This window comes from Panicum hallii, chromosome 1, assembly GCF_002211085.1.
Source record: "Panicum hallii strain FIL2 chromosome 1, PHallii_v3.1, whole genome shotgun sequence".
Classification (NCBI taxonomy): Eukaryota; Viridiplantae; Streptophyta; class Magnoliopsida; order Poales; family Poaceae; genus Panicum; species Panicum hallii.
In genome coordinates, this window is record NC_038042.1 from 57997934 (window position 1) to 58022769 (window position 24836).

Genomic DNA, 24836 nt, shown 5'->3' on the forward strand with positions numbered 1-24836 from the left:
CAGGCGCGTTGACGGTGTCGCGGTGGCCGCGGAGCACGGCGACGGCGACGGCGGGGCCACTCGAGGCTGGCCATCTCGCGCCCTGTGCAAGGGGCGGCGATGGCAGCCGCCGCCGGGACCCGAGGGAGGGGGCGTCGGGGCGAGTGGGTCGCCGCAAACATTCTTTCAGATGGGTCCCTAACTTAGGGTGTTTTATGTAAATATTGTATGACAGTTGTTCACTAAACCCCCTAGTTTGAATCGCGATTATTAATTGCGATCCAACTCAGCATGTTTTATATAAATACCCTAAGATACATTTATAATAAATTCTTTATTTGAATCACGATTATTAATCGCGATCCAAAATGGAGTGTTTCATATAAATGTTTTTTTGGCAGTTACACTAACACTCCCTTTTTGTCACCAGCGCATGCAATCCTCCCCGTGTTCTCTTCCATGGCGACCATGGCCTCCCCTTCCCGTCCGCCGCCGCCGCCGCGGGCGATATGAATTCTCCAGAGACCGGAGTCCGGTGGTGGAAGCGGGTGGACCGACCCGCACGCGTAGTGCATCGCACGAGAACGCCGACTCCAAAATTCCCACACGCTCTGCTTGTTCCGCATCTCCAGCATGATGATCTCGGCTTCCGAGCCAGGAAGGAGTCGGCAAAGCTACGGGCGCTCGTCCATATAAACGCCGCTCACGTGCCCGTGATGGTCTTCTGTGAGGCGCCGTTCGACGGCACCCTGGACGGCACCTCGGCCCCGTCCTCGCCCGCCGGGGGCAGCGCCTCCACCCCCTCCGACGGCGAAGCGGCGGCGAGACAACGCGTGCCGCTTATGCAAGTCGTGAAGCAGTTGCCGCTGACGTCACAGCGGCTGAAACATGCGCAGAGGGATGGGGTGGTCAAAGTCGTGATAGCCTGGCCATCTTCGAGACCGTCGCATTGCAGTGATCAAAGAAGATTTCTCCATTTTAGGGGTGTTTGGATCCTTGAGGGTTTATCAAGCCACGTCACATCGGATGTTTGATGCTAATTAAAAGTATTAAACGTAGACTAATGATAGAATAAATTCCATAATCCCTAGACTTATTTGTAAGACGAATCTATTAAATCTAATTAGCACGTGATTAGCTCATGTGATGCTACAGTAAACATATGCTAATTATAGATTACTTAGGCTTAATAGATTCATCTCATGAATAAGCCCTAAACTTATTCAGTTAGTTTTATAATTAGATTATATTTAATTTTTAATGGATATTGAAGTATTTGATACAATAGGGTTTAAAATAAACCCCAGTGAACCAAACACTCTCTTAATCTACGGCTATGGCAGCAATTTCTGTTCTTTAATTGTCTTTTACATATTTTTAAATCTCTTTTGAGAATTGTGGCGCGATACCGATCACACCTGAACAAACAACCGTTGCGGGTTTACGGAGCTGCATATCTTTGAGTTCTTTTATCTTTCCTTCACTTGCTGTTGCCTGTTAGCATACCATAACTTCCTGTTGTGCTAGAAATATTGAATGGCCCGTCACACAGATCAGAAAAGGTAGCGATCGTGAGTGCACTGCAGATAGTAATTTTCTTGTGCATGCTTTGGTAGTACCATATATGATGATTTGATCTCAAATGATATAACGCTGCACTTTGAAGAAAGATTGAACACTGAAGTTTTGAGTATCTGCTACTATGTTTGTTTGTATCATCATTTTAAACTGTTTTTCTGCGTAATACGACACATGGCGTATTTGGTAGCCTTTTTTTTGTTGAGGGAGGGTAATTGGTAAGTGGCACAAATGGCAATTGCGCTAGCTTGCTGTTGAAAGAAAATTTATGCAGGCGGTTCATAATAGAACAGAGGAAATCCAATTTAACTACGGCTGGAAGCACCGCAAATCCCTACAACTATAAGCAATATAAAACTCTGAAGCTCCGGACTGCACAAGGTAGAAACACTTCACGATTTCAAAGAAAGATAATTGGCTAATCACAAACAAAATACCCAATAGGAGTGCTCAGAATGTATGATCAAATTTAGCAGTTCCTGTTTGATCCAAAATTTGAGACGTTTGTAAGCAATTTTACCATAGCTATTGCTGAAAGGTAAACTGAAGTTTTCTTCGGTGACATTAATCAGCGAATGGTTGGTTGGCATAATCTCTAAGGCAAAAATTGAAGAAAAATCATACAACCAGAATCTTTGGATGACAAAGGAACTGCAACAACTATTCTCTGTGAGAGCATTCTGAATTTTCTACATCAAGTTTTGTAGGAAAGTTGAATTAACTCCAAATTCTGAACACCTGATAAACTGAACTGAACTGACCAATAAACTGGAAAGTGATCCAGTAACAGCAGGTTAGTACTAACGTTTCCAACAAAAATTTGGGCCGAGTGAATCAATGCGCCACACAAATCTCAACAATCTGAAGCACGCGATTCTCGAAGATTTAGTATACCATTCGCACAGTAGGAAGCCGTACGACTCTGTTCAACTTCCACGGGTCACCGGGAAGGCTTGTTCGTCCTGCCGGCGCCACCGGAAACTCGCCGCCTTGATCCATTCCGGGCTGACAAGAAACTTGTTGTGGTCCCGCGCCCACTGCGCCTTCCGGGTCACTGGATCCTCCGCGACGACATGGGTGACCGTCTCGTCGACATCGACCCTGCAGACGGCGCCAAGCTTCTCGGCCAGCGTCCACACGGGGGAGTCCATGGCGAAGTCCTGCAGATAGTTCAACCGGCTGAACGCCACCGTGCACCCGAGCAGCACCTGGCGCCGCACCTCCCTGATCACCTCCCTGACGTCCGAGAAGTGGCCGTCGAGGACCGAGTCGAAGAAGCCCTCGTGGACGCGCTTCAAGACTTCGAGCACCACGGCCAGCGAGCCGTCGTGTTCCCGCTCGTCCCGGCTCAGCTCCGCCATGGAGTTCATGTTGTAGCCGAACTTCCTGCAGGTGGAGGCGAAGTAGTGGTATCTGTCCATCAGGATCCGGTTGTCCTGGTGCCCCGGCCAGACTGCGTCCGAATCGTCGAGGATCACCACCGCGACGACCTCGGTGCCGGGGACGACGTCGAGGCTCTTCATGTCCCACCGGCTAGACTCCGCGCTCGACACGATCCTCGCGCCGAAGTAGACGCCGTCCGGGTCCAGCAGCTGGACGGCCGCCCTCGCGTAATCCCGACCTGCTAGGGTGTACACGTGCATCTCGAACATGGCGCTCGCCTGCTCCAGGAAGCCTCGCGCGAACGGCCGCAGCTTGGTGAGCACGGGAACGCCATAGGTGTCCAATCGGAAGAGGCCCATGCCGGGGTCACCCATGGTGTTCGACGTGAATCCGTTGCGCTCCTCCATGGGGGAGAAGTCGTTGATCCCCGTCGAGTTGAGCAGCGTGTGATCCAGGTCCAGGATGAGGGTCAGCTTCCTCGTGCGCAGGAGGGTCGCCAGGTTGGTCGCGCGCGGGATGCTCGTCGTCGCCGAAGCCGGCAGCACCTGTCGCCCCCTCTGTGTGTACCCAACGCCAACAGCGAGTCTGGAGGCGCTTCCTCCCGCGTCCTCCTCCTTCGCCCCGCACACGGAGCAGACCCCACGGACGAATCCAGGGTGCGGGGGGCAGCGCGCGGCGGCGGCTTCGCTTCCTCCTTGCTCCACCATCTCGTTCTCCTCAATGGCGAGTTCGGGAGCACCTCCTTCCGCGTCCTCCTCCTTCACCCCGCACAGGAAGCAGAGCCCACGGACGAATCCAGGGTGCGGGGGGCAGCGCGGGGCGGTGTTTCCGTCTCCTCCTTGCTTCATCTCGCTCATGGCTGCGGGAACGGATCCTCCCGGCGACCGGTGGTCGGGAAGGTGGGGGTGGGGATCCGGCAACGGCCGGGGTTACTGGTGAGGGGAGTCGGGGTCAGAATGCCCAAATGAAATTGGCGCGGGCATTTGGATTTTGGAGCCGGCGGCCGTGCCATTTTGTTACGGCTGCCGCCTTCCGTGGAAGCCAAGGCAAGCCGCTCGGATGGACGCGGGCTGTTACCAGCTGGCACCGATGCGGCCCAACTTTCGTTTGTAGATTTGTAGTTAAGGCCCAGTAGAAAACAGCCCACCTGGACTCCCCATGACCACCAGCTTGTATTGGAAGTTTTGCCATGTGTCACATGTATTTTTTTTAAAAAAAATCGAAATCAAGGAACAAAATTACCACTGCCCCTGCATCAACCGCAGATGCGTAAAGTTTTTCATTATTATAACCATATAAAAAAGCGAAAAACACAATGAAGGTCATCTTCTACTGTTTGTCCTCTTTTTACAGCGAGCCTAGAAGCGAGCCCAAAGAAAGGCCTTCGAAAATAACTTGGGACGAGGTTTGGATGAACTAAAAGTTGATAAAACTCACATCATTGCGACTTTTGCCGAAAGGATTTTCTTTATATTTACTTTGGACTGTATATGTCAAGAGGACAAATGGCCTTTTGCATCACAAAATGCGTTGATGGATAAGCTGGAAGCGTGGACAGGCGGATGGTAATGGAGGCATGGAGCACATTCAGAAAAAAGAAAACGATTACATGCACCGAAGTTGCTCAGTTGTCAGATACGCTCACCGCACAAAGACATGCTAATTGACCTCACCGTTTCATCTGAAATCTCCAACAGATTGGTAGATTAGCATTTCAACAATTTAACTCGTCGCGAAGACCAACACGGCCCCTTGTTACTGGAACCCAGACCAAACGTGGTCATTCGGAGGACACGCTGGCCAAAAGCCGAAAAGGGATTCCAAGAACTTGCTGCCGCCCGTGTAGATGAGCAGCCCATGATTTCTTTTATTTAAAAAAACCTCGTGATTTCCTTGCCAAGCACCAAGACGGCGGTCTCGTGAGGTCAGCAGCGACGGGCGCATGAGCAGAGGTACCTGGCGATTCATCCGTATACGTATCGGAACAGTGGGTCGAGTCGCCACTAGTAGGATTACGACCAAACGACATGGCTGTTCCGAATCCGACACGGCTGCAAGACCGTATCACCGAGTCGGACAACCGATCCAACGCAAGCCGCTATAAAAGCAAGTCCACCCTGCGTTCCTTTCCATCGATCCAACCGTAGCTTGTAGCCAACCAACGCAAGAACAAGAAGCAGCCATCATGGGGATCAGGACGGGGGCGAAGCTTCCCCTGGCGCTCCTCATCTCGTGCCTCGCCGTCCTGTCGCTGCTCCTGCCATGCACAGCGCGCCACGTTCGCGAAACGGCCACCATCGACGGCAGCCGGAGCCAGCACCTCAACCTGCGCGGATCACTGCTGCGCGGCCCGGAGAGCGTCGCCTTCGACGGCACCGGCGCCGGGCCGTACAGCGGCGTCTCCGACGGCCGCGTGTTGAAGTGGAACGGGCAGGCGCGCGGCTGGTCGACCTACGCGTACAGCCCGGGTTACAGCGCCAAGGCCTGCACCGCGTCCAGGATTCGGCCGGCGGAACTCACCGAGAGCAAGTGCGGCCGTCCGTTGGGCCTGCGGTTCCACTACGACTCCGGCAACCTTTACATCGCTGACGCATACAAGGGGCTGATGCGTGTTGGCCCGGGCGGCGGCGAGGCAACGGTGCTGGCCACGAAGGCCGACGGCGTGCCGCTCCGCTTCACCAACGGCGTCGACGTCGATCAAGTCACCGGAGAAGTATTCTTTACGGACAGCAGCATGAAGTACCCGCGATCGCAGCACGAGAGGGTCACTGCCACCGGTGACTCGACGGGCCGCCTCATGAAGTACGATCCGAAAACGAACCGTGTCACCGTTTTGCAATCCGGTATCACCTATCCTAATGGCCTCGCCATTAGCGCCGATCGGACACACCTTGTCGTCGCACTTACTGGACCATGCAAGTTGATGAGGCATTGGATCAAGGGTCCCAAGGCAGGCACCTCAGAGCCGTTAGCCGATCTACCGGGGTATCCTGATAATGTGAGGGCCGATGGCAAAGGCGGGTTTTGGGTGGCACTACATCGCGAGAAGATGGAAGTGCCGTTTGGACCGGACAGTCACTTGCTTGCTGTGAGGATCAATAGCGGCGGACAGGTGATCCAGGTGATGAGAGGATCCAAGAATGTGAGGCCAACGGAGGTGGTGGAAAGAGATGGTGGCAAACTTTACATGGGTTCCGTGGAATTACCGTATGTCGTCGTAGTTAGTGTGTAGGAAGTAGAGATACATATGGACATATCATAGTTCGTATGATGTAGTTATATTTATGTTTTTAGTTTATCAATGTTTATCTTTTGTTTTCTACAGTATTTGCTAATATTTTCCCTTAGGTTTGTAAGGAGACTATTCATGTTTGTATGGAGTAGTGTCGACTGTCGAGAGTAGAGCATGCAATCTTCCCTAGAATAGTGGAGCACCAATGTCTTTATACTACTTTTAGTTATTTACCGAAACAAAATGTGTACTGCGTCGTTAGTGACTAACAACTGAATGTGGATTTTCTGAAGACCCTGTTTCTGAGTCACTGACGACTGAACAGTTCTGCACGCAAGGACAGAAAGACACTAGATCAGTTGGCACCGATCGAAATAATAACCTCCACACCATGGTCTGATTTGTTTTCCGGATAAAATACGGCCTGACTGAGTCTTATACTAATGATCTGAAGGGTACAAGTCTGGAAGGTACTCTATCCAACCTCCGACGTCTTTCAGGTCGCCGCGAACTCTTTTCTCGTTTCCCAGGCGGCCAGGCGCTGGCTTGATCCCCGTTCTGATGGACCCGGATCCTGCGCAACGACATGGTTGTCCAAGAGTTGAGGGGAGAGATTAGTTTGAATGATGCTTTCGCTGATCGCAGTCACTGGAGTGGCAAAGTATTTTCTGTGAATCATCATGACAAAATAATTAGAGTCAAATACACCACCGGCTCCCGATCTTCGCTCGGAGTGTCACGCCGGTCTCTGAACTCCCAAAATACTATCACCTCCCCGAACTTGTAAGATCCAAATCTCTATAGTTTCCATTAAATGTGTCTAAGTGGTAGGCTGATTGGTGTGGACCTAACACGTGGGACCCGTATGTCCGGCATGTCTCTCTTCTCCCCACTGCGTGCGCTCTCTCTCATGCCTCCGGCGCCGTCACGACCGGCGCGGCCATCTTCTCCTCTTCTGTGGGCGCGGCAGCCTCCGAGCTCGGCAGCTGGTACCCGGCGGCGCACGCACGGGGCACGGGAGACTAGGTCGCCGCCGCCATCGTGAGATCAGGGCAGGACGGCAACGAGCGGCGGCGCCAGATCGGCCTGGCCATGGTGGTACGGCCGCGTTCCGGGTGCTATGGAGGAGAACGCGGAGAGGACGCAAGAGCATGGGCGTTAGGAGCTCACCAACGACCGATTTTGACGGTTTGTTGGGAAGAACAAAGCCAGGAAAGTGGAGGTTGGCGGTGAGGTGCTAGCTCGGAGCAATGGAGGTAATGGCGACCCTAAGATTTGAAATCCCTGGTGAGGGAGTGGCCAGCGTGGGCATAGGTGCGGTGAATGGGGAAGCTAACGTGGTGAAGATGCCATGGGTGCGATGGACTGGAAGGAGATGGTCGGAGTTGGCCGGATTTTGAGCTCAAGCTCCGGCGGCGGCGAGTGGTCTCCCAAGCAATTCTGGTCGCTACTGGACAAGGCGGACCGCAGCTTCGTCCATATTCACGACCTCCCACTCCTCGGCCGCCAAGAGCCCGATGTCCCCCCACTCCTGCAAACCATGGTGCTTGTCGGCGAGCTTCCGGCGGTGTGTGGCTATTGGTGGACCAGACATGTGGGCTCCACATATTAGGTCCATCTTAATACTCAATCAGCAGCCACACAATGTAATTTAACACAAGTAACTATAATTTGGATCTTACACGAAGCAATTAACAAATTTGGAAATATGAATATGCATTTTATAAATTTAGAGATTGGTATAACATTTCGAGCTAATTCGAGGACCGACCATGTATTTTAGTCGAATAATTACTACCGGTGAACTTGTCCAGGCACTAAATGCTCACTTGATTAGGAGTAGTACTAGTTAACAACGGCCGCCGCGTGACCGTGGTCCGTGGGTGCCGGCTGCCGAGCTGTTCCTTCGCAGCAAACATGAGCCGCTGGATCGTTCTCGGACGGCTGCAGATCGAGTATGCCACATGCAAGAGCTTAGCCAGACTGCACATGCCGAGCACGCGCCGTCGTCTTCCCGATTTCGAATTCCCCATTGCTCCCCGCGTGGCGGCCACGCGACTAGCCCTACCCTGCGCAACGCCTCCATCTGCTCCTACCCGCGTCCCCGTGGTGATCGAGCAGATCCGCGTAGGGCGGTGTGGGTCGGGGGCGGATGGGGAGTTGGAGACTGCGAAGGCGGAGGCAGGAGGGATGGGGGCCCTTTCCGTTGACTCGGCGACCACCGGCTCCGGTGTCGTCACTAGCGGCGCGGCTACCCTAATTTGGTACGGAATCCTTCCTGCCCCTATCGAGCTCTGACCTGATTTTGCTTGTCGCGCCGCGGGAGACGAGGGAACCGTAGAAATTGGGGAGTCCGAAACCGCGTTGTTCCCTTTGTCATCCGCTTCCCCGCACCGGGCCTTGATCCCCTCTCGTGTGCTGGCGCGTCGCCAAGGCCACCGTCTCCAACCATTTCCGACGCCGCTTCTATTGGGACCATACTGTCTCTACCTTTTCTGAACTGCTTCATTCCCCCCTGATTCTAGGATTCCTGAGAACTGAATGGTGCAGAGGAGGAGCCTGATTAGGGGATCGCTTGCTATATTTGCAGAACTCAGGTGAGATTGTTTCATGGTTTCTTTGGTTTCCAAGGAACGATGGCCAGCCCGTTTTGCTGGGAATGTTACGCGCTGAATATTCACAGCACTGTTTGGGATATGCTAGTTTTTATCTCCTCCTTTTCTAATTTGCATCAAATAAGTAGCTATGTTTAATTCTTCAGAACCTTGGTGCACAGTAAAGTTTCCTTATTATGTCACACAGATATAGTAACATCTTAATACCATAATATTATTATCATTGTTTGACGAATGTCAGATGCCCCTTAGTATATGCAGAAAAGGTGAGCAAGAAGGCAAGAACAGCAAATTTATGAGTCACAGCTTCGCACCAACTGAAAAGGGAATGGACATTCCATCATTTGCACCTTCCTCGTCTTGTTCCCAAATCCCAATTGACTTTCACATCCTTTGAACTGCTTAGGTTGTGTTATGATGGTTTTGCAGGTCCTTATTAATATTTCTATGAATTTAACAAGACTTTTCTAGGAGAAATGGTCTTGAAAGCAACACCAAGCCTTGGAGAGGAACAGGCAAGTGCCCAGGAGCTTGTGCTTCCGGACAGGTTAGTGTCAAGCTGTGTGTGCGCGCGCGCACGCACGCCTCTGCCAGATCTCAAGATAATTTGCATAATACATGTGAGCTTGTTTCATGTTTACTTTGAATTCCATTGAACGATGTCCCTTTTTTCTGGTGGATTTTTTTTACCGCTGATATTTTCGATTCATTGTAAGTTTACCGCTGAGAGCTTCTACTGTCTTTGCATCTTGCTTAGTATTCTGTGCTTTGCTTTAGGTTTCTAGTTTTCTTTCGTTCAAGGTTTAATTTATTGAAAACATGCATTAATTCTTATCCCTTGTATGACAAGGTGAAAACTTGTCTTGGTCAATGCTGCTTGAATTAAGTAAAAGCTTGATCACTGTCTACTATTTGCTTACTGTCTGGTGTTAATGGTCCTGTTTATGCTCTATTCTTAGTGTTAGGACCGAAACTTGACAGAAAACATAGAACACATGTGACTCAACTCCATTTTTGTATGCATGATCCATTTGTAGCTGCTTCGGTGATTAAAGTTATTTGACCACTGTTTATGTGACTGTTAATAGTATAAACAGAATAAAAATTTGGAAAACTTAATTGTTAACTACTCGACCTTTGGAATTTGGAGGTAAGCTATAGCATTGTTACACGAAACAAAGTGTCTTGTAATTAATTGATGGTTTTGAATATGAATGAAAGGTTTAGCTCTGTTTTAGATGGCGAGTCATCTTAATGCATGTATAGTGATGATGTAATAACTGTTTTAATGTTGACATGATGAATGGGTGACAGCCCCCACCATCGGATAATAGTTTCTTATGAATATTTTGGTTAGCAAGCCATGAACTAATTAACTTTGGTTAATTGCATTTCATGGATATTCCAGTTAACAATATAGAAGCGGTGAATTTATTTGTTTTGGAAATGGTTCTTGTATTATGACTTTCCTTAGGATTAACAGTAGAAAACATTGAACAAATTATGTTTTGGAGACCGAACGCATGTTCAAACCTACACTAATTTGTGATGGTAGACAGTAGGACAGCTTCCGCTACTACTTGGATATTGACTCTGACGCTTGTTGCTAGATATAAAAAGATATGATATACTGGCAAAGCTGGTGTGTAGAGTTTTTCATCATTTATGATTCACCGCCTTTAAGCCATATAGTGGTTCCTGCTTAGTGAGTTGTGTATGTGGCATGCCTATTTTTTCTAAAAATAACTTTTCCAATAGTCGTGGGCATGTATATCTTGGACTATAAACACAACTCAGGGCCAAGTAATAGGAGGGTTGTATTTTTTTTTTGCCAGTTTCCCTTATAATTGTCTCTATCTGCCTGCACCCTGTGGGGACTATTGTTGTCTGCAATTAGTCAAACTTTCAAACTTTGGACATTGCTCTACATTCGAGTGTTAAGATTAAATGGACATAATATTAATTAATTCAGCGTCAATACTTCACCATCACGTCAGCTTCTTGCAAAATCGACACTTTTGCTGCAACCAAGATATTTCTGTGCTATGCTTGCATATTCTTTTGCTGTAACCTTTACCCAACTTTCTGTCATTCTCCAACCAGTTTCTGATATGATTATTCAGAAGCTGACTGGAATGAATTTGTGTTTTGCATTCTGATATTAGACATGTTTTGTAATCATGTTGTCATGATCTTTAATTAACTTGCCTTCATCAACTATTTGCACATCTTTGCTCGAAATTTCTTAGTCCAAAACATTGCCACATTACATGAGTAGAATTCTATAGCAGGATAGTTTCTGTTCATGTCGAAAGTGTATCTGCTGGGCCACATACCATTTATACGAGAACACCAATCCTTGGTCTTCTTGTAGGTAATATGACTAAAATTGGTGGTATTTATTTTCAGAAACCTAATATTAGCCTAGAGGAGTTCTTTTATTATCTCTATTCAACATGGCGATCGAGCTTTTGCTTTCTAATTATGATAATAATGGCCTGTTAATTCATCCAGCATATTTATTATCTAGTGTGCAAATTGTGGCCTTTTCTTCCTAACATATACTTGCATGCTTTGATGGGTGCATTTCTCCATTTGTCCCCGGTGATTTTCTTTTTCGCAGGTGGCATAATGAGTGACAGTTTCAGTGGATTATTCTGTTTTCAACAATATCCTATTTACTAGTTGCGTGCGTAGCAGCAAGACTTTCATATACTCCGCTAACGTTAGTGATGTTCTTTTACTATGTATCGAAGCACATGGTCAGGATCTGTTCCTGCGCTGGCCTTTCCAAACCCTTTTTTTCCTCCCTAGTAATCATATTGAGCAAAACCTGATAATGTTTCATGTTACTGAAAACAGACAGGTTGATAATGTTGGTTACTGTACGTACACATAGCCTGCTTAATAGATGCAATGATGGCCTAATAGAGGCCCATGTATGTACAACTGCCCCGAGCACAACCCCTTACGCGGACGGGGGCCCAAAACAGGTCTCATGGACCAACAAAGGCCTAATTTAGCACTTCGGCGGCCCAGCAAAGGCCCAAGTGACGCAGCACGGTCCGGCCCGCTTAAACTCAGTCACGGAACCGGCAAAAAAAAGCCAAATTGGGGCCCATTTAAGCAACGATTCAACCTGAATGCCAACCCAACAAGTGCCCATTTAAGCATCGATTAGGCCTCAATAACAGTCCAACAAGGAGCCATTTAAGCATCGGTTTGGCCCCAATACCAGCCCAACAAGGGCCGGTTAAGCATCGATGGCCTGAATATCAGCCCAACAAGGGCAGGTTAAGCATCGATGGCCTGAATATCAGCCCAACAAGGGCCCATTCAAGCATCGACGGCCAGAATATCAGCCCAACAAGGGCCCATTTAAGCAACGGTGTGACCTAATACCAGCCCAACAAGGGCCCGTCTCGCAGAAATTGCAGCCCAGCAGAGACCCATTCAACTGGAAAGTCAGCCCAAAAGAGACCCATTTAGTAGAAAATATGGCCCAACAGAGGCCCATTTAGCAGAAATGACGGCCCGATAGAAGCCCATTATAGCGCAATGCTCTCGCCTAGGCCCATTTAGGAGCAATACTGGCCAATAGAGGCCCATTACACTTCAAAGGCAGCCCACTAAAGGCTCATCTGGCCCATTTAAATGCAAAGGTAGGGCCTAAGAAAAGGTTCCGTGGAGAAGGATTGCTGGGCCAACGTAGGGTCCCAATTTAGTGCGACGTCAGTCCCAAAAGGGCCCAATTAAGTACAAAGCCACTCCAGCGACGTCCAACGAGGCCCATATGTAGTCCCACTTTGCAGGTCCATCATAGTTTGGCAGCCTAAGTTAGCAATTGCAAATGTTTACCGTAGCACCGAATGGATTTGTACTTCAACGTAAAAAAATGGTTACCAAATAAATTGTAAATGAATCCTGATGGAGTCTAGTACAAGAATACACACATACACATAGTAAAGCTTGAGTTCCCCCTATCAATGACGCCATAACATTAACCCAAAAATGATCGATCAACAATCCCATTAGTGCCGTACGATATAACTGTCACATTTGTGCCGTATGATATAACAGTCCCATTAGTACCATACAATACAACAGCCCCATTAATACAATATCATTAACCTACTTATACAAGAAGCATACAACATGTTACAGAAGATTTACTATCGTAGAGTGTAAATAAAAGATGGAACTTATGATCTGTGTAAATAAAAGATGGAACTTCTGATCTTGTTCTTTCCTTAGCTGCAAGAGATAAAACAGATAAATATATATGCTGCATAGTGCATACAACTAAGAAACAAAAGTTCAGAAGGTATGATACGTCCAAATCAGAAACATGGTGGTGGTGACATAGCACCAAATATCAAAACATAGATGGAAAATGGATAAGCATCTTTATCACTGTGGACACTTGCACGTGTAAATGATTCTGGGTGCCCAAATCACTAGTAAGCACTACTTGCTGAAACGAAAACAGGTATGAACTAGGGTTAGTACCTGTTTTCTTTTCAGCAAGTAGTTCTTAATAATGATTTGGGCAATACCAAACATATGCTGCTACAGAAAACACTGAAACAATATTTTACAACGATTGCAGATTAGGTGATAATTAGAATGCACTAGGTTCGAACTTAGAAAGGGATTGCAATAGAGTTACAGACCAATACCAAACCTATGCTGCTACAGAAAATACTAAAAGAGTATTTTACCATGATTGCAGATTAGGACACATACCTCAGAATGCAGGTGCAGGCAAGCAATTAAGTAGCCTAGGAGGCCACATCTGAATCAAGCATTATCCAAAAGAGGTTTAAAATAATCAATGTCATCATTTAAATTATTTGAATTTGAATTTAAGAGTGAGAATCACATTAGGAGCAGTAAGCACTATATTTTTTTTTTCAGTTTCAATGCCTCACATTGAACTCTTTTCTTTTCAAACAGATGATTAACAAGAGAACGCCGCATTCTGCAAAATGCATTAGCTGGCCTCATCACTTTCGGGAATGGTTGAAAGTGTGCCTCAAAGTGAAAGTTAAATGGAATTTAATGTAGTGGTATTCTATCTACAGGGCAAAAGTCTTCTATTTGTGTCGGTGTCTGAAATAGCACAACAGGAAGTACACCAGCTGCAATGTCAGAATACCATTGAATTTTCAGTTTTGACAACCGTGATTCAAGTTAGGAGCCACCTGGTTTTTTGTCAAGTTTTGTTGAGAATTCGATAAATGGGAGAAAAGCACAATTTCTACACTGTGCTTGATGACGACTCTAACCAGGCAACAAAAAAAATCCATAAATTATTTCTAGTTTCTAGGAGTCTAGCACTTAATATGGAAGCATCTGGGAGAGTTGTGCAACTACAATAATTTGGCAGTACTTGATCAGGATGGTGCAGGTTAAAAGGTATTTACTTCTATTGCCTTCCATGATGCAGCTCATCAAAGGGATACTATGCAGTATGCACTTTATATGCCTGTTAGTCTCAGATACTACGGATAAGAGGCTTCTCAGATACTACGACAGTACAAATTGATAGTATAATACAACATTTCCTTAAATCATGAGAAAAGTTTGGGGCAATCTAAATTCAAAAAGAAAAGATACCATGACGATAACATAAATGAAGCACAACTATTTTGTTAGTTCATGATATCAAATGTACTAAACGATTAACCATTTGTGGGTCATTAGGGGCATATCAGCTAATGCCCTGATGGTCTGTATTGTACCAGCACTGATTTATTAAATATCCTGCCGATACAGCTTCAGTTTTTCAAGGAAAGAACTGAAAATAGCAGGACAAACATATAGTAGAAAACTGTAGAACAGCTCTATGCCTCACTATAGAGGATGGATCATTGCATATATATTAGCCGTATCATCATGCCTTTTTTACTTTTAAGCACTACCATTAGTAAGGATGGTGCTCTAATCGTTGCCAAATCTCCTGCATGAGCAACAACAGACTCAAGTGTGGTGAAAAAAATTTCTGCTAGACGCAAGGATGGGGGTAGGTGTAGTAAATAACCAATTCCCCAAGCAATCAGTATAGCTGAGTGACATCACAAGATATTGACCATTCAACCCACGTAGTACCATGCACTGTAACTCTGTAAGGATGAGGATCATGAGGTAAAAATATCACCTGTCAAAGCTTCAAATAAAGGAATGCAACCATTTCCTAAAACACAAAAAGACTTCAAATTAAATCATGTAAATATTTACATTAGGCACACATTGTGGGACTTCATTTCCATCGTACAAATAACATGGCTCATACACAAATAGAAGATCACTGGCACAAAAGTTTACAAATTTGATTACTTGCAGCTAAGGGCTTCTTTTAATGTTTTGGCTGTGTTCAAAACTTGGAGGGTGCCAATTTTGGGAAACTAGCTAGTCACATAAGTGCAGATGGTATAAACGAATTAGTGTACAATGGTTATACAAAAGAAATGTCTCCTGGAGCCTAAACATAAACATTTATCTTAATGGCTATATCTAACACTGTGTCTGTTGGATAAATATATATATCAATAAATCAATATACTAAGCCAGGTCCATAAAATTAATGCAATGTCCTGCTCCAGATAAACATTTCAACAATGATATTGACTTGTACGCTATCCTTAATTCCTTGTTGGCATTGAACATACAAGACTAAGAAAGAAATGGTTACATACTATCTCCATGTTGCATCAATGTAGTCAGTTGTTTCCATCACCACTCAATCCCACTGTATTGTCACATTTATAGAAATAATTAAACACCTCTAAAAAGGTTAATATGTCATATTTAGTGAAAGCAAAATAGCAATGGAAAAAATGGAAAAACTTCCACAATGGTAAGCAAAGCTCCAGTGCTAGTATGTTCTCATTTGAATGTGCACACCAAAATTCAAATGCATGAAAGGTAATATTAAAGCATGAGCAGGGCAATTCAAATTGAAGCAAGGACTGGATTAAACACTATCGACTCATGCCATACAGTAATCACTGGAACTTATCATCTCCTAGCAACAAAATTGGAGCAGTTATAGACCCGAACCATTAACTATTCAGGTTTGTGAAGGTGCTATCTATGCTGCAGAACAGGGGTGGACCAACAGAAGACGTGGGAGCAGATCAGGGGCAGAACACCCGACAATTTTTGCAAACAAAATCGAAGCCAGTAGGTCCGACACCAGATAGCTTATATTAGGGTTTCGGCTGCTCCATTTCGAAGAAGGGGAGGGCATACCTGGTGGGTACTCGTCGCCGGCAAAGGGCCCGGCGAAGGCCGAATAGCGCCGACGCTCGCCCAGTCGTCGCCGGCAGGAATGGAAGTAGGAAGACCAAGAGTAGAGAGACAGAGAGAAAGGAACGGAACCATGAACTCCCAGTAGGCACGGGCTGCGCAGTGCAGGTTGCCACGGCGGTGATACCGGCGCCAGGTGAAGGCGAGGGCGAGGGCGGGAGGGGAGAGGAGGGGCTGCCGACCGCCGTCGAGCTCGGCGGAGGGGAGCGGCGGCGACAATGCAGGAGGGATCAACGCGCGGAGCCGGGAGGGGAAAATGAGGGGAATAGGGTTGGCCGTTTGGGGCAATTTGGGTGAGGCGGCGTGGGGTGGGGAAAGGGGGTGAGCTGTGCTCCCGGGCCGGCAAGCGGTGCCACACTAGTGGCCCAACCATGGCCCGATACACCGTGCCGTACTTGGGCCGTGCATTGCTGGCCATGTTCCGGCCTGTTTGCCCATGTTACATAGCCCGCAATGCGCTCGGGCCGTCTTGATGGACGATGACAGTAATTATTTACTCTCTTTTGCCATTCATTTTCTTTCTTTAATTATTAAGTCATTCTCCTTTGCATATTGCTATATTTTTAATAATAATAATAATATTTGGAAAGCGAAATAGTTTCATATCTTAAATTTAGGCAACTGAACGCTTTCTCATTTTTTTATATTCTATTGAGCTTTCTTTAAAAACCCAATACTTTTTTATTTTTAATTTTGTTTCTATTCTTTAATAAGAGGTAAAAAAAAGCATAAAAAAATATTTTCCCTTTCGGCTACTCCTCTGTTCAAATTATTGTTCATTTTAATTTTGTTCTAAATCACAGCTGTCTAACCTTGACCAAGTTTAGAGTTGTAAGGTCTTTGACCTAAGTCTCTTTCTGCTCAACTCTTTTTAGTTGTATAATGTCTTTGTCATGCATACTATTTTTTTGTCGAGAAATCCGAAATAGTTCTTTGGGCAAAACATTTTCTTTTGTCCGACCTCCTTTTGCCGCTGTCAAACTTCTTTCTCAAAGGCTACTACTAGTAATAGTACTTTGCTATCCAGCCTTTTGTTTGGGATACTGATCTACTTGCGCAACTTTGTTCAGCTTAAGCCAAGTGCTACTACTTGACAGAGAAAAGAATGAAGCGTGATTGTGACTGATGATGGGGATCCAGCAAAATTCTCGCTTAATTATTTTCTCCTTGCTAGGCTTTACCTCTGCAACAAGCAGCGCCTTGGAGCTTTAAACTAATCCGTGGGCCATTAGAGGAGATCTAATTGGACACGCACGCACGAACGCAGTTAATGCAGAAACCGCCACTACTTCCGCACCTCCTCCTCCTCCTCCTCCTCCTCCATCAAGATCGAGGAATATATATATGTTGGCTGGTGCATCTTCCAGCAGGGCCCAAAAAACATTTCCTAATCTAGTCGGCCTCGACTCCCTTTTGGGCTTTGGCCATCCAGTATACAATTAGCGCATCATTACTACGACATCTATCTAATGCTACACGGGGGGATTCCGCCCGGCTGGTGTCGATTTCTGATGTCTCTCGAGTGTTTATTTTATTTTATCCTCGCAGCGTCCAGGTCTCCATCAGAGGGCAACCACGGCCCTTGGTTGTATTTGCGGCTTTATCTGCATGCCAATTGCTAGCGAAAAGCGTTGAGAGCGATGCATTACTTTTTTCGGGTAGATATGGTATGGTAAAATTTCTTGCCTTTAATTTGATAAAGCATATATATATATATATTTGTTTAACTTCTTTCTTATCAGATCTAAAGTTGACAGGGAATAAGCTAGCTAGAGAGGAAGACTGTAATTAACAGGTCTCTTTCTGGCTCAGCTTAGCCATTGGTCGTGAGGCATTTGTCACCCATGCTTTTTTCATCGAGGAATCTGGAGTTGAGTCGTCGGGCTAGGCCCCCCTAAATAAAGGCATAAGAACCTCTTCGATTGTCACTGCTAGTAAGTTGTCATAGATAAGCATGTGGTAGTTAGTACTCTGTCACTTTATAGGAGATATAGAACGAACCTTGGATCCATTAGAACCGCACTTCAATTTGCATTGCTAGCTGATGAAGAAGATAGTTATCCTGCCTAAACAATGTCAAGGGCATGATGACTCCTGGTCCTGGAGGAGACGTGGGCCGGGATACCCTGAATATTGTGGCTTTATGGATTACTTTTTATGTGGCGATTACTTGACCAGATTGCTCTTTGCTTCTTCCATCTTTGGAGCGACCATATATATCGATAGCATTTTTAGGAATTAGGATGCAAGAATTCAATACCTATTCGGCATACAAATTGACCGTATTTTTCCTACTGGAACCAAAATAGCTCTCACTCTCTCGCCACTATTTTCCTTTGGTGAAAAGGATTTACCAAACGTAGTAGTTTGCATAATAATCAGTCTAAAGCAAAGACTCTTCCACTCAAAGATCGATGCATATATATAGATAGGGTCGTCTCCTTCCACTCAAAGAGAAGCAAAAGCGTTGAGTCTGGAACCATTTTGATACAGGATTGAGGGTCTTATCACAACATGCAAATATTGTGGACAAGTATATGCTCGTGATAGATCAACTCATGGACAAATATTGGGTCAGGACTTGTAAAGGAAGAACCAAGGAACATTGAAGCATTCTTTCAATGTTGAAGATTGTCGCAAAGCGCTTGCATGTCCATTATCATTGTTTAACACCTGCTGCATTAGAGATTATTTATTGTACTATAGTCCTCAAGAATAGCAATTTTTTACTATATTCCTGTGTTACCTGTTAAGAGGGAACAATTTTCACATGTGCTGAATTTGCTGTGAAAACTCATTAGATGAATGTATGCTACCATTTCATGTTCTCTGTCTGAATTATTTTAGAATGATTGTGATATTTAAATTTCTTTTCCATTTATTGTGTCAGATTTGACTGCTTTGGAAGCATAATATTTTCATGCAAGTATGTCTGAAAGTCATGATGTTGCTAACTCTATCACTATGTTTTTTCTTAGGTCTTGGACCGGCTTCCAAGGGATTGCTGCAATGTTAATTTTTCTCCTATCGTTCTGATAGTAACGTTAGTTTCTGTTCACGAATCTTCCGTTTATTGGTTAATCATGAACTCGTTCTTTTCCTTTTGTTTTTGGTTAATCAGTTATGGGGCACAAGATTAAGATAAGCAACTGTTGGATTTATTTCCCAAAGCAAACTGTGTGTAATGGTGAAGCGTTAATGCATAGGTAGGATTGGCGTGGGTATCTGCGAAGCAAACTATGCAACCTATACTTATAAAAAGAGAACTATGCAAATGCAACTCGTGCAAACCGTTCGAACCATCCGGACCAACCCAACTCCCAACCCAAAAAAATTTTAAGCCGGCAGCAACCTGCTCAGAGCCGACCCACCCCGGACCAGACACGTATCTGCCGGCTTGGGTTACAAACCCGCAAGAAACCGGCAAAGCCGGACCATGAACAGGGCGACTAAAGATCAGTTCCGTGGCTATTCCAGAATTGCCATGCCTCTGCATTACCACCGAATTAATTTTTGCTTATAAGAGCAATTACACATGTTAGCATACGACAATGGAAACCAGAGGCAGAAGCGTACACGCACGTTTCTTTTCTTCTGATCCTCTCGCTCTCGCTCTCTCGAGGAAAATCAAGTCATGGTTCCGAGGCAGGCATGCGTCATGAGACCGTGACAGATAGTACGTAGCATATCCATTTGACCCGGGACGTGTTGGCATGAGTGACAGGCAGCAAGCAGCTTTACAGTTGTGACGAACGAGTCAGCAGATCCATCTGACAATTGGAGGGAAGATAGATAGGACAAAGGAAGTCGCCGCTTCGCAGGTCCTGCGAGCGAACTAGCGAAGCAGCGGCAGCGCGCAGAGGGTGCTCGTGTTTTGTCTTGTCCGAGCCGTGGCAGCATCTGCCGAGCCTCTGCTCCGGCAGCCTGCAGCATCCAGACACAGCTGCCGAGGAGTAGGCCATGATCATGAGATGGCTGTTGCGCTGCTGCTGCTTTTGCCTTTGGCTCTTGCTGTCATTTCTCAACCACCGCTTTGTTCTTGTTCCGATGCCCCGAGGCTGAAATCTCGCTCGCGATTTTCTGAATTCTGATCCCTGGCCTCCAGAAGAAACTCGCCCGATACTCTCCCGTCGTCACCTGCGCCTCAACCTCGTCATCTTTCCCTGTCACGAATGGAAAAACCTACAGCCGCTTCAGTAGTTGTTGGCCGATTTCACCGTAGAAGAACCTCTTGGCAAGCTGCTGGAACGGAGCGGAAGGTGAGGTCTTTTGCCCGTGGCGGTCAAATGTGGCTGGCCAAGCGCGCGGCGCGACAACGGGAATCGATCACCTCACCTGATGACTTGACAGCAGCTTCCTTCCTATCCTATCCCCGATGGATGTGATCGATCGCGACCAAGGCAACAGCTCCTTCCCCCGTAGCAGTGAAATCTCAGTCCTCCTGTGGCCTGTGACTGTTGGATCTTTGCAGTTAGATCCATCTTTAGTTCTGTATTCTGTAGTAGTATTTTCCCCAACTAAGGGTCTGTTTGGTGGGGTTTTGGCTTCACTTGAAACAGCTTTGGCTCTAGCTTTATTGCCAAAGCTGGTTTTACGGTGAAGCTAAAGCTAATCAAAACTGTTTGGATAAAAAATAGCTTCTCTTATATTTTAGCAAATAAATACCTGTGTTATCACATATTAACAACAAGTTTGTTCCAGGTTCTGCTAGCTTGTTCCAGGTTCTGCTAGCTTGTTCCAAATATGAGTAGTTATACTAGCTTGTTCCAGCAAGTATAAAGGAATTTATGCCACCTTGTTCCAAACATGAGTAGCAGAACGGTTCTGCTAGCTTGTTCCAGCAACACATTATAAAGGAATTTGTGCCAGGCCAAGTATAAAGCCCAAGTATGAGTAGTTATTTGTGCCATGCTAAGTATACTAGTAATCTGAACCCAAATAAAAATACTTACAAACAGTCTAGTCCAAACAAGATCATATCATTAAAAGCAAAGACTACAAAGCAAATTTATGATGATCTAGCCAAATAAATTTCCCTCGCAAGGTCATCCCGAAATCTGTCCATGCTTCGAGTGCTAGCATGTGGAGTTGATGTATCTGATGCACTTTGAGAAGGTTGATATCTAGCATATCTCTGCGGTATAGTAGGCACATAATCAACATTCCTGTCACACTTGCGGAAATCTTTATCCGTTGCACTGTTCTCACGAATGAAATTGTGTAGACACATGGAAGCCGCTATAATCATCATTTGCTTCTCGAGTGGGTAAGACGGCATCTTAAGAAGGATCCTCCACTTCATTTTCCACACACCAAAAGTCCGTTCAACCACGTTGCGGATGCGAGCATGCAAATCATTAAAAAGCTCTTGCTCACCACTAGGTGCCGGTCCTCTTCTCCAATCGAGAACATGGTACCTCTGTCCTTTGTAAGGAGCCAAGTATCCGGGACGGTTTGGATATCCTGCATCGACAAGGTAGTATTTTCCTACAATAAATATGTCAAAAAATTATTAGTACCATTAGATATTCAGCTATATATAACAGTCAATAGTTACGAGCATTTTGCAGTTCATACCTAAAGGGGGATGAGGGAAATTTTCCCTATCTTGCTCATAGACCCGGGCTGTCCAATTGATGCATATGTGAACCTCAAGTCAAAATCAACCACAGCCATAACATTTTGAGTTGGTTTTCCACTTCTACCAATGAATCGGATGAGATCTTTTGGAGGTGGTGTTGATGAAATATGAATGCCATCCAATGCACCAATACAATCTTTGAAATACGGCATCATCCTACTATCACTACTGATCGTAGTATGTGTAGTAGAGAAGTTCGGATCAAGTGGTTTTATGTACTCTTTAGCCATAGCCACTACACAATTTAATACCTCTTCAAATTTTCTACTCATAGTCTCATTTGAATGCTTGAATACATTTGTCAATCCACTAAAAGACCATCCTTGACCAAGAATTGTTAAAAACAGAGCAAGTGATTCCATTGAGCTCATATGAATAGAAGATTGAAGGCCATACCTAGTTACCAGCAAATTATGCAACTTGTAAAACAATGTAGCATCCATTCTAAACATCTTATGACTACCTCCTATCCTCAACACATCCATCATCCAACTATAGCCACTTTGACCAAATGTTCTAGGCTCATTCTTGTCAAAATATGTCATATAGTAATTGGCAGCAAGTAGAGCAGTAGAAAACATATTATTTTGAGCAGCACGTACCACTGTCAGAGATTTCAAAATGTCATCATCATCCAAATCAGCATCATCCTCTGAGTTATCATCTGAATTAGTAGAATCCATAAATCTGTGCACCATAAAAAGAAACAACACATTATTTAGAAGAATGAAAGAAATTCATACAAATAGCACTTTATATTGTACAAATTAAAAGAACAACATATAAATCTGTTAGAGAATGCACCATGAAAAGAACACATTACTTAGAAGAATGAAAGAAAATAATACAAATAACAACTTATCAATCGTAAATTTATTACAAGTCCAACATTGCGTCCAACATTGCAAATGAAAGAAATGCATATAAACTACTACTCAGTGTTTAGCCATCCACTCATATTTCTTGGACAGCCACTCAAATCTCTCCTCTCGATTCTCTAATGTCATGAACATCTCCCTCTCAACCTTTTTTGTAAAAATGATTGTTGCAATGAAATGCTCATTTGTCCCCGGAATAGCACCACAATCCTTGACTAGGGCCATGACTTGTTGTATGGAATAAACAGATTGGACCTTTTCTTTGACACTTCTTGCAATAGACTCACAAGACCTAGTAGTTCTTTCATTCATTTAAACCATTCTCTCAACCTCTCCAAGTAGCCAACTCCCCTTGCTGGTCTTCGGTTGTTTTCCCTTGCTATTGTCAGACAATCTGTTTCTCCTTTTTGCCCCACTAGTAGGTGTTCCCGGATCTGGTTCACTATCGTCCTCCTCCTCTTCTTCACTTGGTTGATAGCTTTGCGATGGTGGAACGCCGCTAGAAGCACACCAATGATCCTCACCGGTATTATGAAGGTTTTCAAACATAATTTCTAACTTCTCTTCATTTTGCAGCCCTCTTGTCTTGAACCTTCCTGATCCTTTTATCTCCTGTAAATATGCCAATATTTGCTTAAATTCAAATCAAGTAAAATCTGTAAATAAAACAAATATAGATATTTATGTTTACTTTAGACATCTTCTTCCACCATTCATCGATCATGATAATATTCCCATTTCCATCCCATCCTAGACCGGTCTGCGCCTTTAATTGCTTCCAAATACTATGATCTGATTTCAACCTTTCCGATTTGTTCTTAAACTGCTTTCTAGTATACTCAAGTCCAGTTGCAGTTTTGAACTTTTGGATGACATTGTTATACCTAGCTTTGTTCAAATGAGTACTCGAACGATTTCCAATTAGCACTTCTTCTGCAAAAATATCACATACTATCCTAGTTCTCTCATCACTCCAAAAAGCCGTACTGCTCACATAAAAAGTCATATTAGCATCAGAAATACTACTATTGTTATACCAAAAACTACAACCATTAGGCAACTACCAAATTACTGCAATGATAGATAGGCACTCAAACAAAACAGTTCTATTTATTAAGGAATACAAAGCATCGATAAGCACCAAATGTGACACCCTTAGATTTCTAAATGGAAAGGTCCTGACGGTGCACTTATGAATATTTGGTAAGGACATGAAAGGTTCTGCTAGTGTTAGGGATTTTAAAGAGCAAAATGATGAACCTCCCTGGCACAGATCAAACACTTGGAAATGAATAAATAGAGATCACTATAATGGTACCAAATTACATATGTTGTGCAGTCATTTCTACCTTGCATCAGTTAACTCAATGTCATTGTCCATCCCGACCCCGATCGACGAAGGAGCAACTGGTGGCCTCCTGTTGCGTCCTCCACAGCTAGCTGTTGGTGCCTCACCAGCTGAAGGTGCGGTCGATGACGGTCCCGTGGGGTACGTGGGGATGAAGCCACCGGCAGGGGGCACTCCGGCAGCAGCATATGCAGGGCGAAAACCATGACCAGAGGGAACTCCGAACGCCGGGAACGATGGCAAGCTTCCGGCTGCCGGATTGGATTGACTCGCCACACCATCAGTTCCACTTTGGGCTCCTAATCCCGCGACACCACTGCTGGATCGAGACTTCCTCAAGCGATTCATCTGCATGCAAGGACAGGGATTAGTGGGACTGAAAATTACAGGTTCAAACTGCTGGATTTGAACTGCAATATCCAGCTGGTTGAGGACAACATGCATAATCTAAAAAAAATCTTGAGACCTGCATACAGCAAAGTATAGCAAGCAAAGGCCCAACCCTAGCGGCGGCGGCGCCTCTGGTCTGTGCGCTGCTCCGTGGGAGCTTTTTTTGGGAGGCCTCGTACCCCTTCGCGAATTGTGGATCTAAAAGAAAATTGGTGCAATGGTGGGAGGGGGTTTTTGCAAAAATAATGTGAGCTGAAGCTGGACAAGCCACAAATCGTGGCTCCTCCCCTCTAATACAAAAATAGCTTCAGCTTTTTGATGAAGCTGGTTTAAGAAAATGGTGTTTGGTAGGGCTTAGGCTTTTTTTGAAGGAGAAGCCAAAGCTAAAGCCCTGCCAAACGGACCCTAAAATCAAGAGTGACCACTCTGCTAGTCTGCTTGCTATACAAGGGGCAACTGCGGATTTCCCGTGTAATCCAAG

At 45.3% G+C, this 24836-nt stretch overlaps 2 protein-coding genes and 2 long non-coding RNA genes across 4 annotated transcripts; 2 read left to right on the forward strand and 2 right to left on the reverse strand.

Moving 5' to 3' along the window:
* Positions 1 to 2430: 2430 nt before the first annotated feature.
* Positions 2431 to 3797, reverse strand: LOC112899091 (RNA polymerase II C-terminal domain phosphatase-like 4). Its single transcript, XM_025967424.1, has one exon. The coding sequence runs from the start codon at positions 3795 to 3797 to the stop codon at positions 2484 to 2486; it is 1314 nt and encodes a 437-aa protein (XP_025823209.1). The 3' UTR covers positions 2431 to 2483.
* Positions 3798 to 5125: 1328 nt separating this feature from the next.
* On the forward strand, positions 5126 to 6172 carry LOC112899098 (protein STRICTOSIDINE SYNTHASE-LIKE 10-like). Its single transcript, XM_025967435.1, has one exon. The coding sequence runs from the start codon at positions 5126 to 5128 to the stop codon at positions 6170 to 6172; it is 1047 nt and encodes a 348-aa protein (XP_025823220.1).
* Positions 6173 to 8156: 1984 nt separating this feature from the next.
* On the forward strand, positions 8157 to 11679 carry LOC112888446. The gene is made up of 2 exons (XR_003227818.1): positions 8157 to 8436; positions 8698 to 11679. It is a non-coding gene; the product is annotated as an uncharacterized LOC112888446 (long non-coding RNA).
* Positions 11680 to 12756: 1077 nt separating this feature from the next.
* On the reverse strand, positions 12757 to 16366 carry LOC112888442. Its single transcript, XR_003227816.1, has 2 exons — positions 16042 to 16366; positions 12757 to 15538 (listed from the first exon to the last, which is right to left on the reverse strand). It is a non-coding gene; the product is annotated as an uncharacterized LOC112888442 (long non-coding RNA).
* Positions 16367 to 24836: the final 8470 nt, after the last annotated feature.

What these genes read in the sequence shown, in the direction of transcription:
- LOC112899091 (XM_025967424.1), bottom strand. Translation starts at nt 3,797, where the DNA reads ATGAGCGAGATGAAGCAAGGAGGAGACGGAAACACCGCCCCGCGCTGC.
- LOC112899098 (XM_025967435.1), top strand. Translation starts at nt 5,126, where the DNA reads ATGGGGATCAGGACGGGGGCGAAGCTTCCCCTGGCGCTCCTCATCTCG.